Source organism: Harpia harpyja, chromosome 17 (assembly GCF_026419915.1).
Source record: "Harpia harpyja isolate bHarHar1 chromosome 17, bHarHar1 primary haplotype, whole genome shotgun sequence".
Taxonomy (NCBI): domain Eukaryota; kingdom Metazoa; phylum Chordata; class Aves; order Accipitriformes; family Accipitridae; genus Harpia; species Harpia harpyja.
In genome coordinates, this window is record NC_068956.1 from 16,079,326 (window position 1) to 16,099,518 (window position 20,193).

The 20,193-nt window shown below is 35.3% G+C and overlaps 1 protein-coding gene across 1 annotated transcript in view; it reads left to right on the plus strand.

The window, feature by feature from the left end:
- DYNC2H1 (dynein cytoplasmic 2 heavy chain 1) overlaps window positions 1-19,748 on the plus strand; it is a 187,380-nt gene extending 167,632 nt beyond the window's left edge. The window contains exons 86-89 of the mRNA XM_052812508.1: window positions 7,280-7,389; window positions 7,731-7,812; window positions 14,300-14,416; window positions 19,166-19,748. Of these exons, the coding sequence (XP_052668468.1) occupies window positions 7,280-7,389; window positions 7,731-7,812; window positions 14,300-14,416; window positions 19,166-19,324 (468 nt within the window). The 3' untranslated portion in view covers window positions 19,325-19,748. The remainder of the gene's footprint in view (window positions 1-7,279; window positions 7,390-7,730; window positions 7,813-14,299; window positions 14,417-19,165) is intronic.
- Window positions 19,749-20,193: the final 445 nt, after the last annotated feature.

Here is a 20,193-nt window from a genome sequence, read left to right on the forward strand (position 1 = left end):
TGATTAGGCATTTGGAAGGAAAAAATCATGTTCAGCCTGGTCAGACGCTGGAACAGGCAGCCCAGAGAAGGTTGTGGAATCTCTTATCATTTGAGATATTTAAAATATCATTGAAGAAGCCCCTGAGCAACCTACCCTGGGCTGGCCCTTCATCGAGGGTGGGGAGTTGGACTAGAAGATCTCCAGAGCTCTTCCAACTGTAATTATTCTATGATTCCATGATACTGTAGGATACTTCAAAATTTCTTCCAGTAGGTATCAAAATGACATAGATATTATTGCTGCCAGTTGTTTAATTTTATGAATGAATTATTTCTATAACAGAAATAATTCTAAAACTAAACCCATTGTATCTAAAAAAAAGAAAACAAAAATGCAGTTAAAAAATAGAAAAGAGTGTGCTGTTTAACAAAGTGTGCAATATTTTTTCCCTAAATTACTCCATAACATCTCTTTCTCTGGGTTACTTCCTGAGAACAGGTTTGAATGAAGCTTCGTGCCATATTACTGCTCTTCAGTATTCTCTTAGCCCTCAAGTGTGACAGGACATCTGAAAGACACCTACAGCCTTAATGATGAGCTGTTCTGTTGGGGTTGGCCACAATAAAAAATTTCCCATTCTGGTTTAAAGGCTTTATGGGCTTCAAATAACTCATACATTATACTCGAGGTACCTTAACTCTAAATGCCTTGGCTTTACTATGTAGGAACAAACAACAATCCATGCCAGCTTATTACACCAACTAAAAAAAATCGTAATTAATTTCCATGTCTACACAAAGTTATGCTTTGTTGAACAAACCATTTGATAATCTCAGCAGTAATCCCATGTTGCAGTGTTCTGTTCAATGGAGTGTAAGTAGCTTTAGCATGAGCCAGCATGGTGTGTCCCAGGATGCCATGCCACAGACATGGCCATGCAATCATACACTTCCTTTGCTTAGACTGGGGTTGTATCAGCCACTGTTTGCATTCTGTGATCTCTTTTTCCTTCTAGAAAAATAGATTGCCTTTTCATTGTGGTATATTTTGGGATATGTACCCCACAGAGTTAAACAATTTCTGATTAGATTGCTTCAGTGTGTTTGATAACCATGGCATACGTATCTGAGAGTTAGGTTAAGCCTTAACAGTTGCTAACAGAGGAGAGTTCTGAGACACAGGCATGGCTGAGAAATTTTCTCTGAATTTTGACAGCCTCAAGAGAGGGTGTTAACAGAAAATAAATGAGTGGTAAACAGTTAAAAAAAAAAAAAAAGAAAAAAGAAGAAAGAGAGAGACTGGTGACCACAGTCCGAGGGGTCATTGTTTCAGAAGAGGAACAAGGTCTGTGAGGGAGATGCTTAATGGAAAATCTGTATCTCATGGGATGTTGACCAGAGAAAATGAACCATAGCAAAATAAGCTCTCCTTGTGTGTAACATAGCCTTCAAGCTGGTACTATAAAACAAATCACTGCAGTGCATCCCATCATTACTAGTGCCTAATACATTGACTATTCTGTACCCGTGTTTAGTCACACTAGCACCATCACAATCTAGATTTCAGCATCCCTGCTCCAGAGCTCTGCAGAGGAATTATGTCTGATGTAGTTCTGACTTTGTCCAAGGATTATGGTAGGCAGTCTTGTCTGTTATCTGCAAATTAATATTATGTGCCACTGTTTTCCCTCCCCTGCAACCTCTTACCAGTGGAGGTGGGAAGTAGGACTCTAATCTCTTTCAGAAGGAGAAGACACTGAAGTTTCTTTGAATGTTTGTCCCCTTTGCTCTGCACGTTTTGTAGTTTCTGGTTCTACCAAGGAATAGCTCTAGCTCTTATGCTTCCTTACCCAGTTATACTCTACATAACTGCAAATGCAATCTAGCACCTAGTAACTGATTTATTCAGTTGTGGAGAAAGAAAAGACTAGAAGGCATGAAACGTAAGAGTACTGTCTAACTGGATTCTGTGTTTAGTGACCATATAGGAAATATCTGAAAGCAGATATTTTTGGCATACATCAATCACGAACTTGTCAATATGATGTTACAGTTCTTATGCAGCATCATCATTCTGGTATCCTTATTAAATGTAGGAAACAGCATTTCATGGAAAGTTAAGTTCCTGTTTTGATAAAAATAAATTAATACAGTAACCGGAATGAGATTACATTTGTTAATGCTTCCCTCAGCTATGCCTTACTGCACATCTGCTTCTGGCACATCATTAGCTAGCACGTTGATGCTAATGGACTCAGAATTTTTATGCTTAACACTGTGCTGTTGTGTTAGTATTCAGACTTCCTGAACAAACAGGGTTTCTGAGACATGTCAAACCGAAATAAAGAAATAATGGTATTTTATTTAAAGCACTAACCAGCAGGTTTGGTCTGCATGGTCTAAAATAAAAAAATTTTAAAAATAAAATTTTTAAAAAAGAGAAAAGAAAATAAAACTATTTTAAAACAAAAATAAGACTCCAAATTAAAAATTCCTGTGTGATTTACCATTTGAAAGATAGTATGTGCCAACACCTTATCATATACCTGACATACTGCAGTATTCACACGTTCATTTAATAAAGGACAACTAGCTCAAGAATAATAGCTCAAAGATTTCACATACAAAAAAAGTTACCACAAGGAAGCAAATTGTTGTATGCCGGTTGCTCCTGCGAAGCTACGCGTTACCCCCTCTGTGCTCAATGCCAGAAAAAATACCTCTATTTCATTTCTTTGGAGTGTAATACAACTACTTCTGCTGGCATTTACTACTGAATGCTAACACTTAGGAGCACACCTATGGAACAGCTGCTGCACCGTGAGGAAAATAGGACTGTAGCATAACTGCTTGGTTGACCTTTGCCTTAATCTGAACTTTGGTTAACTGAATACATGCTAGTACTAGCAGTGCTACTCACCATTGTTTGCTCTCAGACTTATCCAAAAAGTCCTGCATTTTTTTTCCCTAGTAACTTTGAATCCCTCTAAAATGAGTGGAAAACCAGAATTGTACTCTATGGTTTCTGGCTATGCGTATTCCTATAACACTGAATACAATTTTCCATCTAGGCACAGAAAATAAAATCACTTCTATAGTGATTTATATGATATTCAATATCTCTCTTCTGGGACCACACCAACAGAAAAACAGTAGAAAAGAATACATTTGGAACGAATTAAAACAGCTGAAGGAAAAGTACTTGATTCATTGTAGAGAAGTTCTGTGATCCTGAAGTTGTATAAATGATAATGTGAAAATCTGGCAGCCTCTTTATTCCTTCCACTGTTCAATATGAGGTGCTCAGTTTGCTTTGGGATTATAGAAGATACGAAAGCCTTCTCTCTGAAGATGGAATAGATGCTTCTTGGATGTTAAGAGACATGAAAAAATATTTGAACCACCTGAGACTGCACTTAGAGATTTATTTTTGTAAAAAAAAAAAAAATCCTTTTATTATACCAAACAGAACCTCACATTAATTGAAGTTTTGAAATATGCTGCTAGGTATTGCTTTGCAAGCATTTTGGGTATTGCTGGTAAGTTTTGATATTATATTTATAATCATCATATGCTAAATTAATCTATCATGCACAGTTCAAACTTCAATTTCCAGTTTCATTGTAATATTGAAAGATTCAGGAAATATTGAAATAATGAAATATTGAAATACTGAAATAAACAGTTACAAAGAAGAGAGTATGATAGATATTTTATTTTGTAATATAAATCTTTTCAGGGTTAGGATATTTGGACTTGTAGACCACATTATTGGTATAATAGAAATTATTGATATAATGTGAATTTATTTTTTAAAACAAGTTATACAACATTTCAGCTTTCATATGCCTTTTCTCATATGTTATAGCTGCCATATCTAATGAAAAATGTAGCATTAATTCATACACTGAAAGCTGCCTTTAGTGAGTTTAGATCTTGACTATTAGCTGTTTTGAAGAAAAACAAATCCTGAATTGCAGTAAACCTGTTAAAGACCATATTATGGGAGGTAGGAGTGAGGGTGCAGTTGAGAGAGCATGGCTATTGGCCTGAGCCACAAAGAGACAAGTGGCTAGATTTTATACCATCTTGGAGATGATGGTAGTCTTCTCGGTGTAATCCAGCTGGCAAGTGACAAATGCATGGATTATTTTGGCCTACCTGGCAGGAAAGGCAAAGTTTTCTACTGTGTTGGTGATGGAAGAAGGCCCATCAGACTGAAATGCTACATGGCCATCCAAGATCAATAAGAAGTCAAACAACTTTGCATCACTTTGACAAATGAAGTCCATGTATGTTTTTATTGGAGTTGGGAGAGAAGAGGGAGATGAAGATACTGTAGCTAATCTGTTACAGGATTTCTCCCTTTCAAGAAATGTCACTTCAGTCTTTCTGCAGCTTAGCTTAAAATTCCTTCCCTTCAAGACCTGATCTCTTCTAAGCATTATGGCAGTGGTAGTGGATGTACTAGTGACAAACAATCCATTTAATAGAGTGGTGTTGTATTTTGAGACTGTAGCACTTCACTAACATGCAGCCATGTGGTCATATAAGTCAAAAAGGAGAATAAGCATAGCGATATTTTTTACACTTGTGTTGTAAAATACATTTTATTATCATTTTTATTGCATTTAAATCTTAAATTATTTATTAAACAGCTGTGAATTAGCTATACCTTCAGCTTTATGTAGAGCAGTACAAGCAATTACAAACTTTGCTTTTGTGATCTAATGAAAGTTTCTGTTATTGTGTATTTCCTAGTGCTACTTACTTATATGAGTTCAGAATTAATATCACCCATACTGGTCTTTTAATTGGATGGAATATAAGCATCTATGTTCCTGACAGTGTTTCTCTTTAGCAGTTACATTAAAAGTTTATTTGATGACAGCAATAGAATGATTATATTAAATACAAGTTGAAACGATTGTGTCTACTTTTATTACACAAAACAATTTACAAAATCTGTCCTCACCAGAATGCAGAGTTACTGCTATATGATGAAAGAGACTGTTATATAAAGTCATTAAAAGAATCATGCAGACAAGAGTATTTAAGTGTGTACATTTAGCTAATGAAAATGGAAAGCAAAAATCTCCTAACTGATTCATAATCATTTGGGTTGAGGGCTCATAATCAGTGATGTGACAGATAAAAAGATCACTGATTAAGTGTTTGAACATTGTTTGAACTTCAGTGTTCGAAGTGGAAACATTATGGAGATGTGTCTGACACTGACAAAATAAAATTTACTGAGTGATATTTAATTGTATTTTGGGTGATTTTGTCACTTCTGTGGAATTATTTGTCAGCAGCTCAAAAAATACAGTAAAGTACTTTTTAAACAAGATATGGGTGCCTGGCAGGTGCATTGTGTAAAGAGAGTGTAGCTTCCAAGATTTTTTATTCAGTGACTAGAGTAATTTCATAATCTTCTAGTAGTTGGTATTAAAAAGGAGCGTAGTTTGTTTTTGTTTAGTGATAGTATGTGGAATCCTAGTCTGATTATTTTCTGGCTTAGTATTAAACATTAATCTTTTTGTGCAAAAGCATATGGCTTGCAACTACTTACAGAGTAGGTTGTACAGTAACTTAACGTTTGTACTACAGTACTATAGTCAAGACTGTGACTATACCATGTAAAGAAATTGTACCAAAGATGTACAGTATAAAAGTTTCAAAACACAGGAATCTGAGTGTTGTGTTGAGTGCCCTTGAGTGTGGACTGTTGCATAACCACTCAGGTACCTAAATAACTTGTCTGAAGATAACAAATTCTTTAGTCTGAGATTGTTAGTGTTTTGAGGATCAAACTCAGATTTCATTACTTAATACACATGGTTTATCAAGATTGCAAGGTGCAATGTGTGTCTTTCTCATGTTGGCACATAATACATTGCGTTGATGGGAAATTCCAAGCTTGCTGCTCCTAGTGACAGGCTTCATAGCTGCATGTAAGACAGGGTGAAACAAGTAGGTTGGGGCATGTGTTCTGTAAGCGTCATTGAGGCCAGTTATTCCCCCCACCTCTATTAGTTTCATTTATTACCAAATATAATGGAGGCCAGTTTTTATCTTATCAGAAATTCTGTGAATTCATGTCTCAAACTAATATACTAAAAATGGCAGCAGCAACCTAATACTAAGAGATATTTTTAAACAAATTGTTGGTAAGTACTTATAAAAACTCTTACTGCAGATTGAAAATCAGGTGTTTCTTGAATTTAATATGCAGTTTACACAAAAGAATGATCTTAAAGCATACTTGAAAGGAATGCAGTTATTTACCTGAACTTATGTTGTCGTTTAACCCCAGCCAGCAACTAAACACCACGCAGCCGCTCACTCACTCCCCCCCACCCAGTGGGATGGGGGAGAAAATCGGGAAAAGAAGCAAAACCTGTGGGTTGAGATAAGAACGGTTTAATAGAACAGAAAAGAAGAAACTAATAATGATAATGATAACACTAATAAAATGACAACAGTAATAATGAAAGGATTGGAATGTACAAGTGATGGGCAGTGCAATTGCTCACCACCTGCCGACCGACACCCAGCCAGTCCCCGAGCGGCGATTCCCCGCCCCCACTCCCCAGTTCCTATACTGGATGGGACGTCCCATGGTATGGAATACCCCGTTGGCCAGTTTGGGTCAGGTGCCCTGGCTGTGTCCTGTGCCAACTTCTTGTGCCCCTCCAGCTTTCTCGCTGGCTGGGCATGAGAAGCTGAAAAATCCTTGACATTAGTCTAAACACTACTGAGCAACAACTGAAAACATCAGTGTTATCAACATTCTTCGCATACTGAACTCAAAACATAGCACTGTACCAGCTACTAGGAAGACAGTTAACTCAGCTCAGTTAACCCAGCTGAAACCAGGACAACTTAGTAAAGCAAAGACAGTAATGACAACCATTTGGGTGGAAAACATAAAGTCTACTGTTAGTAAAGGTGAAACAGGGTTTCAATAGAATGTTAGAAACTTGATAAAAGTTGCATTGTACAAAGTGAGCTGCACTGTACAAAGAATGGAACAGAAGTTTATTTAGAATGGATGAGTCACATTGCACATAAACTGCTGGTTTTCTTTATACTCTTAAATGGTGTTAATTTTCTGTTTACCAGTTTGAAATAATTGAAATTAGTATTAATCTTTGAGGTTACAGTATATTTACACAAACATTTTTCATTAATCATAATAATTGACAAACCCACATTAACACAAAATCTTAAAAAATCAGGCAATAACTTCAGGATTCTTTGTTTTCCTTTTTTTTTTTTTTTTTTTCCTCTTTTAGAATTGGGTAGAAAAAGCAGAGAAACAGAAGCTACTGTCAGACACCCTTGACCTTTCAGAACTGTTTCATCCAGACACATTTCTTAATGCGTTACGCCAGGAGACTGCACGGTAAAGGAAAAATAATCTACCTATTTGTGCTAATGTGCTATTGCTCCCTATGTGTGAAGATGTTTATTTCATTTTCAGGACACAGATCCAACAAATTACGTCAATTTCTGTCATTAGTCATCTCATTTTTATTACTTGCACTGAAGTAGAATAGCTGTGAGTTACTTGTTTAAATGCTGATTATTTTTTTTTATTTTAGATGAAATTAAAAATCTATTTTTCTTCAAAGTAAGACTTAGTATGGTATGGTACACATTGAAAATACATGGGGTTTGTTTTTGTATTTCATTTCCTGTTGTTATATGTCTCTAAGATTTACTGTATATATGTTTCCTTTGCAGAATAATGAGCAGCTCAGTGGACAGCCTTAAATTTACAGCATCATGGAAAGGGCGAATACAGGAAGGCAAACTCCAAGTTAAGGTATTCTGCTAAGATGTTTTACTAGAATTTTATGAGGATGTTTTATTAGCATAGTCCAAGTCATCTGTCCATAAAATTTCTATGTATCTATAACTGAGCTATAAATATTGGTGTACCTGACATACAAAGGCTGGTTAATGGTATCGCTGAAAAGAGACTTCTAAGGAAGTAAACAAACCAAACTAAACTATAATATGACTAGGTTTTGATATGATAAAGACCCAAAAGTTTTTTAATGGATGCTGAGGACTATAGCCAGCAACCATAAAGTCACTACTGATTGCTTAGACAGCAGAGATGAATCCTCAAACGGTTCAGTTTAGCTTCTTAACATTTCAGGTGGCACTGCCACTTTGGCTGAATCCAGTTCTCTTTGCACCTTTTTTATACTTAATTTTGTAGGAAATTCACAAAATAAGTTTTCTATGCTACATCTTCCAATGTGTATGTTGGTCCCACGATGATACTGCACAGCTCAAAGTGCTGTGTTCAGCAAAGAGCACGGCACTTAAAACTGCATTCTTACGGAAACATGGGTGAATAAGTAAGGGCACTCACCACGTGACTATGTGCTGATGTGCAGCTAAAGCAGAGAGATTGCTAGACGAGGGGAGAGAAAGCAGGGCACCTTCTCTAGTCTGATAATGCAGGCAGACACAGGCTGTGGGAGATATTAGGGTTCTGGGTTGGCTGCTGACACTATCTAAAATTGCTAATACTGAATGTGTAAGAATTCATATTCCTAAAGTATTAATAGATTGTAAGGCTAGAAAAGATAACTGTGATCATCCAATCTGACCTTCATACAATAGTCTTTTGAACTTTGATGAATTAATTGCTGTTGGAACTAGAGAATATAATTTAGAAAATTATTCAATCTTGGTATTTAAATAAGAGTAATGGTTGCCTGCTTCATTGAATGAGAACCAGACGGGAGTCTAGAACCTGGAGATAAATAAACCAAGAGACTTCTAGGGCAATTTGGTTCCCTGGGATAAACCTGGGATGTGATAAACCTCGGAGCCTGCAAATCACATGTTCTAAGGTTCCAGATTCAGCCAAGACTTCTAAGTCCATAGCAGTGAGCCAAAATGGAATTTCACATCTCAGACCACTCATTCAAACTCAGGCTAACTGTCAGCTGCAGATCCTAGAAGCCTGGACTTCTTCAAAACCATCCTACTATCTTTGAAAAACATCAGAAGTCAATGTCAAATACCTGAATTCTATGTGTGAATAACATTATCCAAGTATTTTCATATGCTAAAAAATATTACAATATTTTACAGTTGCTAGATTGAAATAGCTGCTTGGAAACTAAAGAATTAAAGGGTAATTACAGGAAAGAGTTTTATCACAACACTCCAGTTAGGTGTATTGAAGCTTATAATTCTTTGTTATGTGGAAATTTATGTGGTAGATTTTTGGTAATATTAGTTAGAATACACTGTTAGCAGTCATGGTTTTATGTAGGCAAAATGTTGATGTATTCTCTATCGCTTTATGAGAATGAGTCTTGTGTTCCAAGAGAAATCAAAAATAAAAAGAGAATTTTGTTTAAGAGCAAATTCTCTGCCACAGGAATAGTAGAAGCAGTTAGGTGAGTGGTTATTTTTAACAAAAGGTAGGAATTCTATTAAGTTTACTTACTTGATTTGAATATTATCCTTTCCTCTGTAAAAGCAATATTCAGTGAATCTGTATTAGTAAGTATTCACCAGAATCTTCACTGCTCCTTTGAATCTTTGATGTACAGAAAGGCTTTGGAACCCTTTGCCATGCTGAATATTTAGATTCCTTTCTGTGAGTCCTTCCTTGTGCTCTTGGAGAACTGGGGAGAAACTTCCACATTAGTAAAGCTAAATACCACATGGACTGTAACTAGGGCATAAAAATGTCAGTCATTCACAAAAATCATCCTCTAAAATGTGTCTTGTTTGATAAGGATCCTCCGGATTGCATGTTAAGCTTGGTTCACATGAGCAATATGAATTTTGATACTGGTAAATTTAAAGTCAAGAATTCAGGCTAACCTTATAGAATGGGGAACTGTTTTGAGTGGGTACTCAAAAAAAATTCAATCAGCAGAATAGGTGGTGAGGTGGCTGGGACCCTGTTTTATCCCGCCTGCTTTTAGATACTAAAATCAGAAATTGGAGTTTACCAGCCTCATTTTGTCAATGAAGACAGACATGCACCAATACAGATCTTAAATGGGTTAAACAACTTTCAGGATATACCTGTCTTTCTCCACTGAGGGAGGAAACCTACAATTGCTATGGTCCTACCATAGTAGTTTTGATCAATTGCCTGAAGGTAAAATTATTTTTTTTTTAAAACCTGTCACATTTTGGAAGTTTAAATAAGCAGTTATCATGGAGACATAGGGTATCAGAGTTATTTAAAGATTTTCCAGACTTTATGCAAAAAATATGTTAAGTTTATACAATGCTGTTATGAAGAACACCAGTTGTCTGCTTGGTTAAAGGTGATATCATCATTGTATAAAAGCACCAGAGCTGATAAGATCTCTTCTATAGCAAGTATAGTACATGAATAGCAAATCTTACATAGGAGTGAAATAGAAGAAAACAAATTGTAATCACAACAGGATGTTGTAAAAACAAGGTGAAAATTATTAGCAAAAAAAATAACATGTCTACTTTTGCTGGCTTAGGCTACACATGATCTGGTTAAATACATATGATCCTCAGTGAACTAGGCCACTACAAGTTTGAAATTGTGTATCTCAGCCTCATACTTAACTGTTACTTCCTCACTGGATATCCTTCTGTCTGCAGATAAGACAACTAAGAAATTTTTCCCATTTAAGAATTCAGTTCATAAGCGAAAGGAGATCTGTTTCCATTTCAGCTGTGTGCAGAATAAGATAACTGAAATAAATGTAAAATGTTTCTTGGCATCCTGTATTCATATGTATCCATACGAATGTATTCAGTTAATAGTATATATGCATAGACATGCTATTGTGTCTGCACAAATACCTTTTTTTTGTTCCCTTTGGAAGTTTTCTTTTCATAATGATTTACTGTGTTTAACTTGGTAAGAGACTTTTTGGGTAGTAAGTGCTATGAGCTTGGGCAGAGCTTCATATATATAATGAAAAACAAAAATTTATTGCAATACTATAATATTGAAATACATAGTATCAGCATTAATGTCAAAACCATACTCCTAGCAATTGACAGAAATACTGTTATAAGGCACCCTAGGAGGTCTTTTTTTACAGTATACCTCCACACTGAAATACCTGTAGAGGTAATGAAGTGAAAATATGACTTCGTTAAGTCTGCTGTAGTTTGTATCTTTTGATGGGAAATTATGGCATTAAATAGTACGGAAAAATTAATTGCAGAGAATTTGAAATTTTGGAAACAGAGATCTTTGGACCATGGTATCAGCAAACTTTCTACAAATGTAAGAAGAAACATAAAGAAACATAATCTGTAATGTGTAACAATAGCTTTTTTGAAACTGAACGAGTACCAATAGTTGCAAAATGTGAAATACTTTGTAGGAATTAAAATTTTAAAAATTACGGTCAACTCCAGCCATTACTCTGAGCTGAGTTGCAAAAATACTATGCATGCTAATTATAGATACTGTGAAGTCCATGTCCTTCATAGTAGTTGCAGTTTCTCTACACCGTTTGTCGTAGAAATGAGAACATGGCTATGGGAGAACTCAGCCAAACAGTATCTGAAAGTACATTGTTCCGGTGTTTTATATTTTTCAGTGTCTTTTAATATTGAATCAAAGTCAAAATTTTGGTCTTCATCTTCAAGAGAGTTTCTATGATTGTTTGAAGTTTTCCAGGAGATCAAATGATGTTATTTTACATAACTATAATGTCAAAGGAACTGCCAATATCAAAAGAAGAAATGTGTGTGCAGTAGAAACAGATTTTTCAATAGGTGACCCACTTCTATAGAAACTTCTTTTAGAGATGTTCAGGATGGCCAGGCCTTCGAACACTGTAACAATAAATTTTAAAACCTCTTCATCAGACTAGTCTTTCCTCAATAACTGTGCCAAACTCACGTATTTATCAAACTAAACTCCATAACAAACATCTCTGCAGAATGCAGGAAGGGCAGAAAGAAGAACGTATGAGATTAATCTTTCTAATATTTGTGCAATAGTGATAAATAAGAGCTTTGAAAGCACTCAATCACAAGTGTAGTGAGATAAAGTGTGACCTAGAACCTGTGCATAGAATAAAGCGAGGCCTTAAGTATCGAAGTTAACAACAGAGAGCAGTAGGAAGGAGTCTTTGGGAAAGCCTCAGTATAATCATTAGTAAGACTTTATTCCTTTTGTGCCTTTTACAATTTTCTTTTTTTTCGTATTTGTTCTTGCAAGACAGAAGAAGTGACACTGGAATGTATATAGCCTATCATTAAAGACTATTGACACCCAAACTTCTGTTTTACTAGATAAAGCCAGCTTTTTCCAAAATCTTATCTGTATGGAGAGAGTTTGAATTTGGAAAGAAATCAAATGTTAACACTGTACCTTAAAAGCAACAGACCTGAAAATCTTAGGGAAGATTCAAAGGAAAGATCACATTAATCTTGGCAGGAGGAGAAGAGTGTCACACTTTCATAACGAAGAGAAGACCTTAAGCTTTTGACAAGAAGTTGAAGGAGAAAAAAAGTTTTTGCGGTTCCAAACAGAAAGTCTGAAAAATTTAATTCATTTCACTAAGGCCTTGTTATAATAATTTGTGGAGGGTAAAGTTAGAGAAAAACTCATACTATTCTGAGCTTTCCATTTGGTTTTGGTTCAGGTTATCCACAGTTTTGGAGGCTTTACTGTGAGTCCTAGTCTGTATGGAGCACAGATTGTTTCAAAGAGTGTTGCCACTTCTCTGGTCACTGTCTGTCCAAGGTGAAACACAGCTTTTTTCTATAGCTTTTTAAAATGCAATCTTTTATAACCTTTTTTTCATGTTAGAATATGTATATATGCATCTTGTACATTGTAAGGAAGAGTCCTCAGCTCAGAGTTAGAAATACGACTTTAAAGAAGCAAATGTTTGAAGACTGCAATGCTTGTCTACAATCAAAAGAATAATGAGTTATTAAAAATGCAAAACGTAATCTTAGCTAGTATACTGTTAGTAGAGTATTAACAAAAAAACCCCAACACTTGGGAGGAAAGCATTGTTTTTCAAGCATGACAGTGACCCCCATTGTATTACTGTTTAATTGCAACTTTTCTTGTCAAATAAATAATTTTATAATACTGTAATTACCAAAGCAAATTATTTCCATTGCATCTTCTATGATACTGATCTTCTTTATAACATCATACTTTAACCACTTTTTAAAATTTAGTACACTTTTAAAAATTTCTTGCAAGAGAAAATGTATTAGAAAGTGATACCTTTCTCCATTCTGGTATGTGGTCACTCATCCAGTTTCCAACAGCATTGTATTTCCTAGTTCTAGCACTGCTTTATGAACCTTGCATTTGGTGAAAGCCTACCTCACTATTATGTATTTAATTCAGGGCTTTAGTATGATAGTATAACAGATGATTTTCATGTTGTAGCTTCTGTTAGACATCTGCTCCAGTTTAAGATTTAGTCTTTTGAAAAGCTGCATGAAAGTTATTACTGAGTTAAGTTTTATTATTGCTGAAATTGAAGTTCTCACTTCAGCAGGCCAAACTGACTATTATTATTATTTATACTGGCAATCTATTATTATTTGTACTGGGAAAATAAAATGATCAACAGATACTGAAAATTTTATTTGGAAGAATGCAGACTAGATATCATTGTTATTACTTTATGCAGGACTTCAGTGAAGAAAAAAGAGAATGTTTAGTTCAGAGGCTGAAAGTAGTTACTAATTAAAAGAAAGCACTTAAAACATGTTACATATAAAGCATTGCATAGTTACTTACAGAAGCATATGGGATTCTTATTTAATTTTTCCAAACAGTTTATATAAGAAATCTCGAGTTATGTTAAATAAAATCTTTCTCTTATTGTTTCAATATATTTTGTTTGCCTCTGCAGAAGCTGTGTAATCGCACATTCCATTCTTTGAAAGTTGTGCTCAGACTTCCAAGCAGGAAGTCATGCTTATTTCAGTGATTGTTCTTCTCTTCTTCTTGACGTTGTAATGATTGTGTACTTGGCTGTTGCTATCATATTTCCATTAATCTAATGCCAGGCAACTGCAGTTTCATAAATGATGACATTTACAGGTATTTTTCTCTAACATTTCAAAGAATGTGAATCCAAATCAGAGGAAGTTCACGCCGAAGCATGGTCCAGATCTTGCTTTTAAATCATGTTTCCTATTCTCACACAGAACATTACAACAATTAGTTTCCTGTTACTTAAAAATTTGGTCACAGTAAAAAGGGTGATCATTTATTAAAGCACAGTGTAATCATTACTGATATTTCAAGTCTGTTATATATGTTTGAATATTTTATATTTCCACGGCAGATCAGTGGCTTACAACTGGAAGGTTGCAGTTTTGATGGAAATCGACTTTCAGAAAATCTGCATGATTCTCCCAGTGTGTCATCTGTTCTCCCTTGTTACATGGCCTGGATTCCACAGGTACTAAATTATTTAAAGCCCTAAACTTTCAATTTGTTTTTTTCTGTGTAGTAACTTTTCGGTATGATGTTGCTGACCTGTTTTCCCCCTCATTTCAAAATAAAAATCCCTGTCTTTAATAGGAAAAGCAGTTACTTCTTTTATAGAAAACAAGAACTTCTTATCATTTTATCAATACTTTTAGCTTCTATTGTTTATATTAAGACAAGGGCTTTGTTTCAGTCATACCTTTTTTTCCTTGTCTTTTAAAAAACATTAACATATTTTCAAAAGTGTGTTTAGTAAATGTATACATGAGTTTGGGAGTTCATTCCTAGAATATATTTTCTTCGCATTTTAAACATTAAATTAAAATGCAACAGCAATAAAAAGATAGAGAATATGATGTGATTTGTAAGCAAAGAAAGCATTTCACCTACTTACACTAATTTAAAAAAAAAACGTCTGCAGAACTATGTAAGATGAAAGTGAAGTAATCCAAACAGTAAAAATTGTTACTGCTTCTGCTCTCCAATTGTAATAGCAATCTCTGATAAATAAAGGAAAAAGTTACACAGAACTTATTCAAGGACGTGTAGGAATTACAAGTTCATATACCTACAGTCTTATAACTCAGAGAAAGCTTATTGTAGAATTCATCTCATCTAAATTTAGCTGTCTAAAAGTTAGTTGCCTGGTATGACTTAGTTGCTTTAGCTCCTTCTTTGGTCTCAGTAAAAGATAGGTGTCTCAGGAAGTCCATCCCATCATAAGGTAACTGGGATAAATCTCTGTCTAGATGTGACTCTAGAGACAGCCTAGACCGCTAACTCTGGGACAGACAGGTGAGAAGAATCCCACATACAGATCTAAAAGAAAATAGATTAAGACTTTTACACCAAAAATCAAGTGTAAATTTAGAAAATGAGAAACAGGGTAGATGCAGGTTTTTTCCACTTCTTTATCACAAAAAATAAAATTAGCAGTATATAAAAAATGAAAAATAATGTCACCTTTTACCCTGTCCTGTAGACATTAACTCATCAAGCAAATGAATTTATTAACTAGAGGAGTTTGTTATTCAGCAATCTAGAGAACTCTGCAGAGTTCTCTCTTGAGAAGCCTAGGTTTGGTTAGAAGAATGTTAAAGAAAAAAGTTCACTGGACCCAAGTAGTTGAAACTTCAGTTAGAATTGAGTTTATTAATTATAAATTATGGCGATGATGAGATTTGTGGTATATTGTGATAGATATTGTGCAAGGAGCTCCGTTGCTAACACACTACTGTATCCCAACTTTTTTTTTTTTTCCTCATTGTTATTCCCAGCAAAGGAAGTATAGCATTATATTATAGTACAGCATTAGAAGTATAATGGTCATGATTTAGACTTTGAACACACAAGTAAATACTAGCCATCATCTGCACTACTGCTCCCAGCTTTGATGGGAAAGAAAATATTGAAAGTTAAAAAAAAACAAAACGAAACGCCACAAAACCTGTTACAAAGTTGACCAGTGAAAGATTTTCAGTTCTTTAGTAGTTTACAAGGGTTTTTTTGTTCAGAGAAATAAACAGATTTCTAATTTACTTGAAAGGTGATGCATAGGATAAATATGGAATTGCCAGACATCTTAATATATACACGCAGTGGTGGTGGGGGGGGGATGGTAATATACATAGTTTTACATGGTAACACCAAATGTTTATCTTATGCACTCTGAAAATGAGGATTGTAAGTAACCCTCTGTTCTGAAAACCATTCATCTTGTGTTAGAGATAAAACAGATGCTTAAGTGTTTTTCTGAATAACTGTCTATATTCTTTAAACTTCAAAAATAAGATCCAGAAGTAATATGTGACATCAGCAGAGAGCTTTATCTATAAAACATAAAAGTGAGATAGTTCAATAATCAGTGAATTAAACTTCTTCCAATGTACCTCATATTTGAAATGAATAGCAACTGAAGTCTTAGTGTTGGAAAAAAATATAATTCTTTTAAAACACAGGCCAAAACTTGTCAACTGCCCAGATTTTAGATATAAAGTATCTCTAAGGAGAGCATTTCTGAATTGCTCTGCCCTTAAGTTGTTTTGCTGTGGGCTTCACTGTAAAAATTGACCACAATCAAACACTGTGCTCAGAAACCAAGGCAGACTCGGGATATTATGCGCTTCCTCTTGTCTCATTATCCTGTCCTTAGGAGAAGAGTGCATGAAGTAGAACATATTATCTTAGGATTCTTAGGTTTTGAATTTGTTTTCTTTTCCCCATAAATACCTCTTATGAAATCTAATGTGCAAAAATCTGTATATTTATAATGCAATGCTTTGAGGTCATTTTCAACCAAACTAAAATAAAATGAACTCTCTCTCAAAAAAAAAAAAATAGCTTACAGGATTTCTCTGGGAGACCTCCCTCAAAATGCTGCAGTGCTCAAAATGGAGTATTTTGAGCTTTAGTAGCTTATTCTCATTAAACTGTGAAGGTCCTTTCCAGTTTTAATTCACTGATAGATCCCAAGCTGTGAAGGGTGTCACTAAGCAGGATGGAACTGTGCGTGAGGCAGTCTAGACAGAGACTGTGTGTAAGCCAAGGACATAAGGATTTGTGGTTCAAAAAGACTTTCACAGGATGGTTTTAACCCTCGAATAATGTAATTCCTTAAAACATCAGTGGGATTGAGAAAGGCACGAGAACAGCTATTTTGACCCAAAAAGGTGTAAAAAGAGGTCTTTGAAGGCAAACTGGGCAACTTTTGGCCTCCCAGCTTTGGCAAAACTTAAATTCTCCGATTAGCATTTTACTCTCAGACTGGCCAGTGTTTTGTCTTCTTCAGTAGTGTTAACCAAGGGGTAATTGTGGTAAGTATAATCCTTCTGAAAACAGCTGAGTTCTTCTGACCAGCTTCTTATTATTATGTTATTCTATAGAACTCTTATAGTGCACAGACCTTTTGTAAGGATTTAAACACTGATGTTCAAAAGATACAAGAAGTTGATTTTCAAAAGGAACAACAAAATTCTTTAGAAATGGCTTACACTTGACATGCAAGGCAAAGTGATTGAAATAGTTATTGTTTGCATGTTTCCTTTTTTCCTGTTTTTAGTTATTTTCTAATATTGGAGCTTCACTAACTCACATTTGATGTGATTTACATTAAAAAGACCCTAATTTTTGTTTCAAATTCCTTTCTGATGAGAGTGCTGCTTTGTTATTTGGTTCCTGAAAGTCTTCTGACATTTTTCCTGTTGACAGGAAAGGAGATTTTGAGTATGACAGAAAACATGCTTAATATATATCAATTGAATCAAACCCTGAATTATTTACACTAAATAAATACATCATGGGTTGAAACCCAAATTACATGCTGTAGGAAGTCTAGACTGAGTCTTTGAGCTCAGTTCTGTAGTCATGCATAGGACAATGCCCTGTGCAAAGCCCTAGGAGGAAACTGCATTGAAGGCGCACACAGTTTATAGTACAGAAAGCGGAGAGGAGCTGCGACTGTTCTGAGAGAAGAGCATTGCTTGCTCATCAGGATACAGACTGAGCGGTAAAGCCATGACTCCAACCAAGGTCCTTCCCCAAGTAGTGTTTACAATATAGTTGTAATCTTTGTAATATTGGTACTGCTAATGCTGTGCGGTAGGAAAGTACATATATAGGAGAATACTAGTTATAAATTAATTCAGCCAGAAGTTGAAAGCACGCAGTTCAAATCTGAATGCTTAAAGTTAAGCTGATAATTTCCTATTTAGATGCTTAATGGAAGTGGCCTGTTTTCCAGAAGTGCCACAGAACCGCAACTGCAACTGTGATCAATATTATTGAAAGGCATTTAAAAAAAAATAAATCAAAAAGTCATCAAACATGCTTCTTTTTTAACTAATAATGTAACTTCTTACATATGCTTGTATGTCTTGAAGTGCTAGAAGTATATGGAAAGGACTAGGGAATTTAGGCTTTTTTTGTTTGTTTGTTTTAAGTCCTGGACTAACTAAATTGTGGTTACTACTTCTGGGTTCCTCTTAATATCCTACATTAAGTGGGGGCCCTGTGAGACTCTAATGTAAGGTATAGTAGCTCTCTCTGTATCAGAGAACAATTTTTATATTTGGATTCACTGATGTTAGAAATCATTGTTTAATTCCAGATGGTAGCCTGGAAAGTGTGGGGTAAGGGTTTTTTTGGCGCAGTTCCTGAAGTATCCCAGACACAGATGAGAACGGGGGCTGCATTACCGGAGGAGCAGCAGGGTAACACTGCCGGAGGGAGGAGGTGAGGCAGCAGGGCTTCCCAAGGGCACTGGCTGCCCCAGGCATCCAGCCTGCCTGGGCTAGCAGCTCCCTGCAGTACAGCACTGGTGCTCCCGAGGGGCCTTCTCCCCTCTGGGAACTCTTCAACACTTCTTTTGCCCCTGGTTTGCGGAAGCTTTTGCCAGGTAATGTTGGGGGTTTTTAGCTGAAAGAAGATTTTTATATGTAGTTCATAGGATCAGCCCTATTACATACTTGCTCATGTTTTCAGTTTAACAAACTGGAGAGAAAAGTAGAGGCTTAATTACGGAGTAGTCTAGCAAATTTTCTGAAGTCTCTGCTTTGTTAGTAATGCTTCTCCTTTGTAGCCTGGACCAAGAGTTGCCTGTCCAAGGCTGCAGTGTCTAAACTGTATCTTAAGATCCAGCTTTAGATACTGTATCATTGGAGATTTTTCTTTTTCATGTTTTGTTGTCTATTTAAGTGATAACTAAGTGCTTGTTTGTTGACAGGATGCATGTGGTCCATATTCTCCAGAGGAATGCATATCTTTACCAGTCTACACGAGCGTGGAGAGAGACCGTGTGGTGACAAATATTGATGTACCTTGTGGAGGAAACCAAGACCAGTGGATTCAATGTGGTGCTGCTTTATTTTTAAAAAATCAGTAATCTGAAACTGCATTAATTTAACTCTTGAAGTTAAGAATCATTTAAACATCTCAGTTGTTTCTTATTAAAAGAAAACTTTAGATTCATTGCTTATACATTTTTAAAGCAATGGTTTATAAATTCCCCTGTTTATTTTTTTAAATATATAAAATTAATTCTACTTAAATAGAACTTCATTGTATCTTTGTGGGATATTGTAAAAGTTAACATGGCACTATTTAGCAAACTGTTAATTTGGGTTGTTTCTCTAGATTGTAATGTGCTGTATTTCTTTCTCAGACTTGCTGAAGTCTCATGTTTTGCCATAAATATTGAATATAAATTCAAAGTCAGCATTTTTTCTTTGATCAGTTTTTTTCATTATCCTTTTTGAACTGTTATTCTTATGCCTCCATTATTTAATAAAATAAAATGTTAAAACTTACCTGTTGTAATTGAAATTGCATGTTTTACTTGAATATAAAAATCAGGATAAATGTTTCAGTCTGTTTTAATGATGTTTTACTTGTAATCATATTTCTTTGTATTGGTAGTAAATAATAGGAGTTTCATAAACTTCACGTGGAGTTACAAATTCAGTTAGACTACCATCGTGGTTGTTATTTAGAATTTACTGAAAAAAACCCATTTTGTGAAACTGTACTAAATTCCAGTAAGAATGTGAACATAAATCCCCAAGATAGACAAACAATTCCTTAGACAAACAAAAGAGGTTCTCACCCAGTTGTTAAGTGATAAGCAGAGGGATATAATAATGCTTTTGGTCTGTGATGTGAGAGACCCCTGGAGTCTTGTTCTTAGTGCAGGATACTCAAGTTTGATTTCATTGATTGATGATGTATCATGTTGGGATGCTGCCATAACTTTGG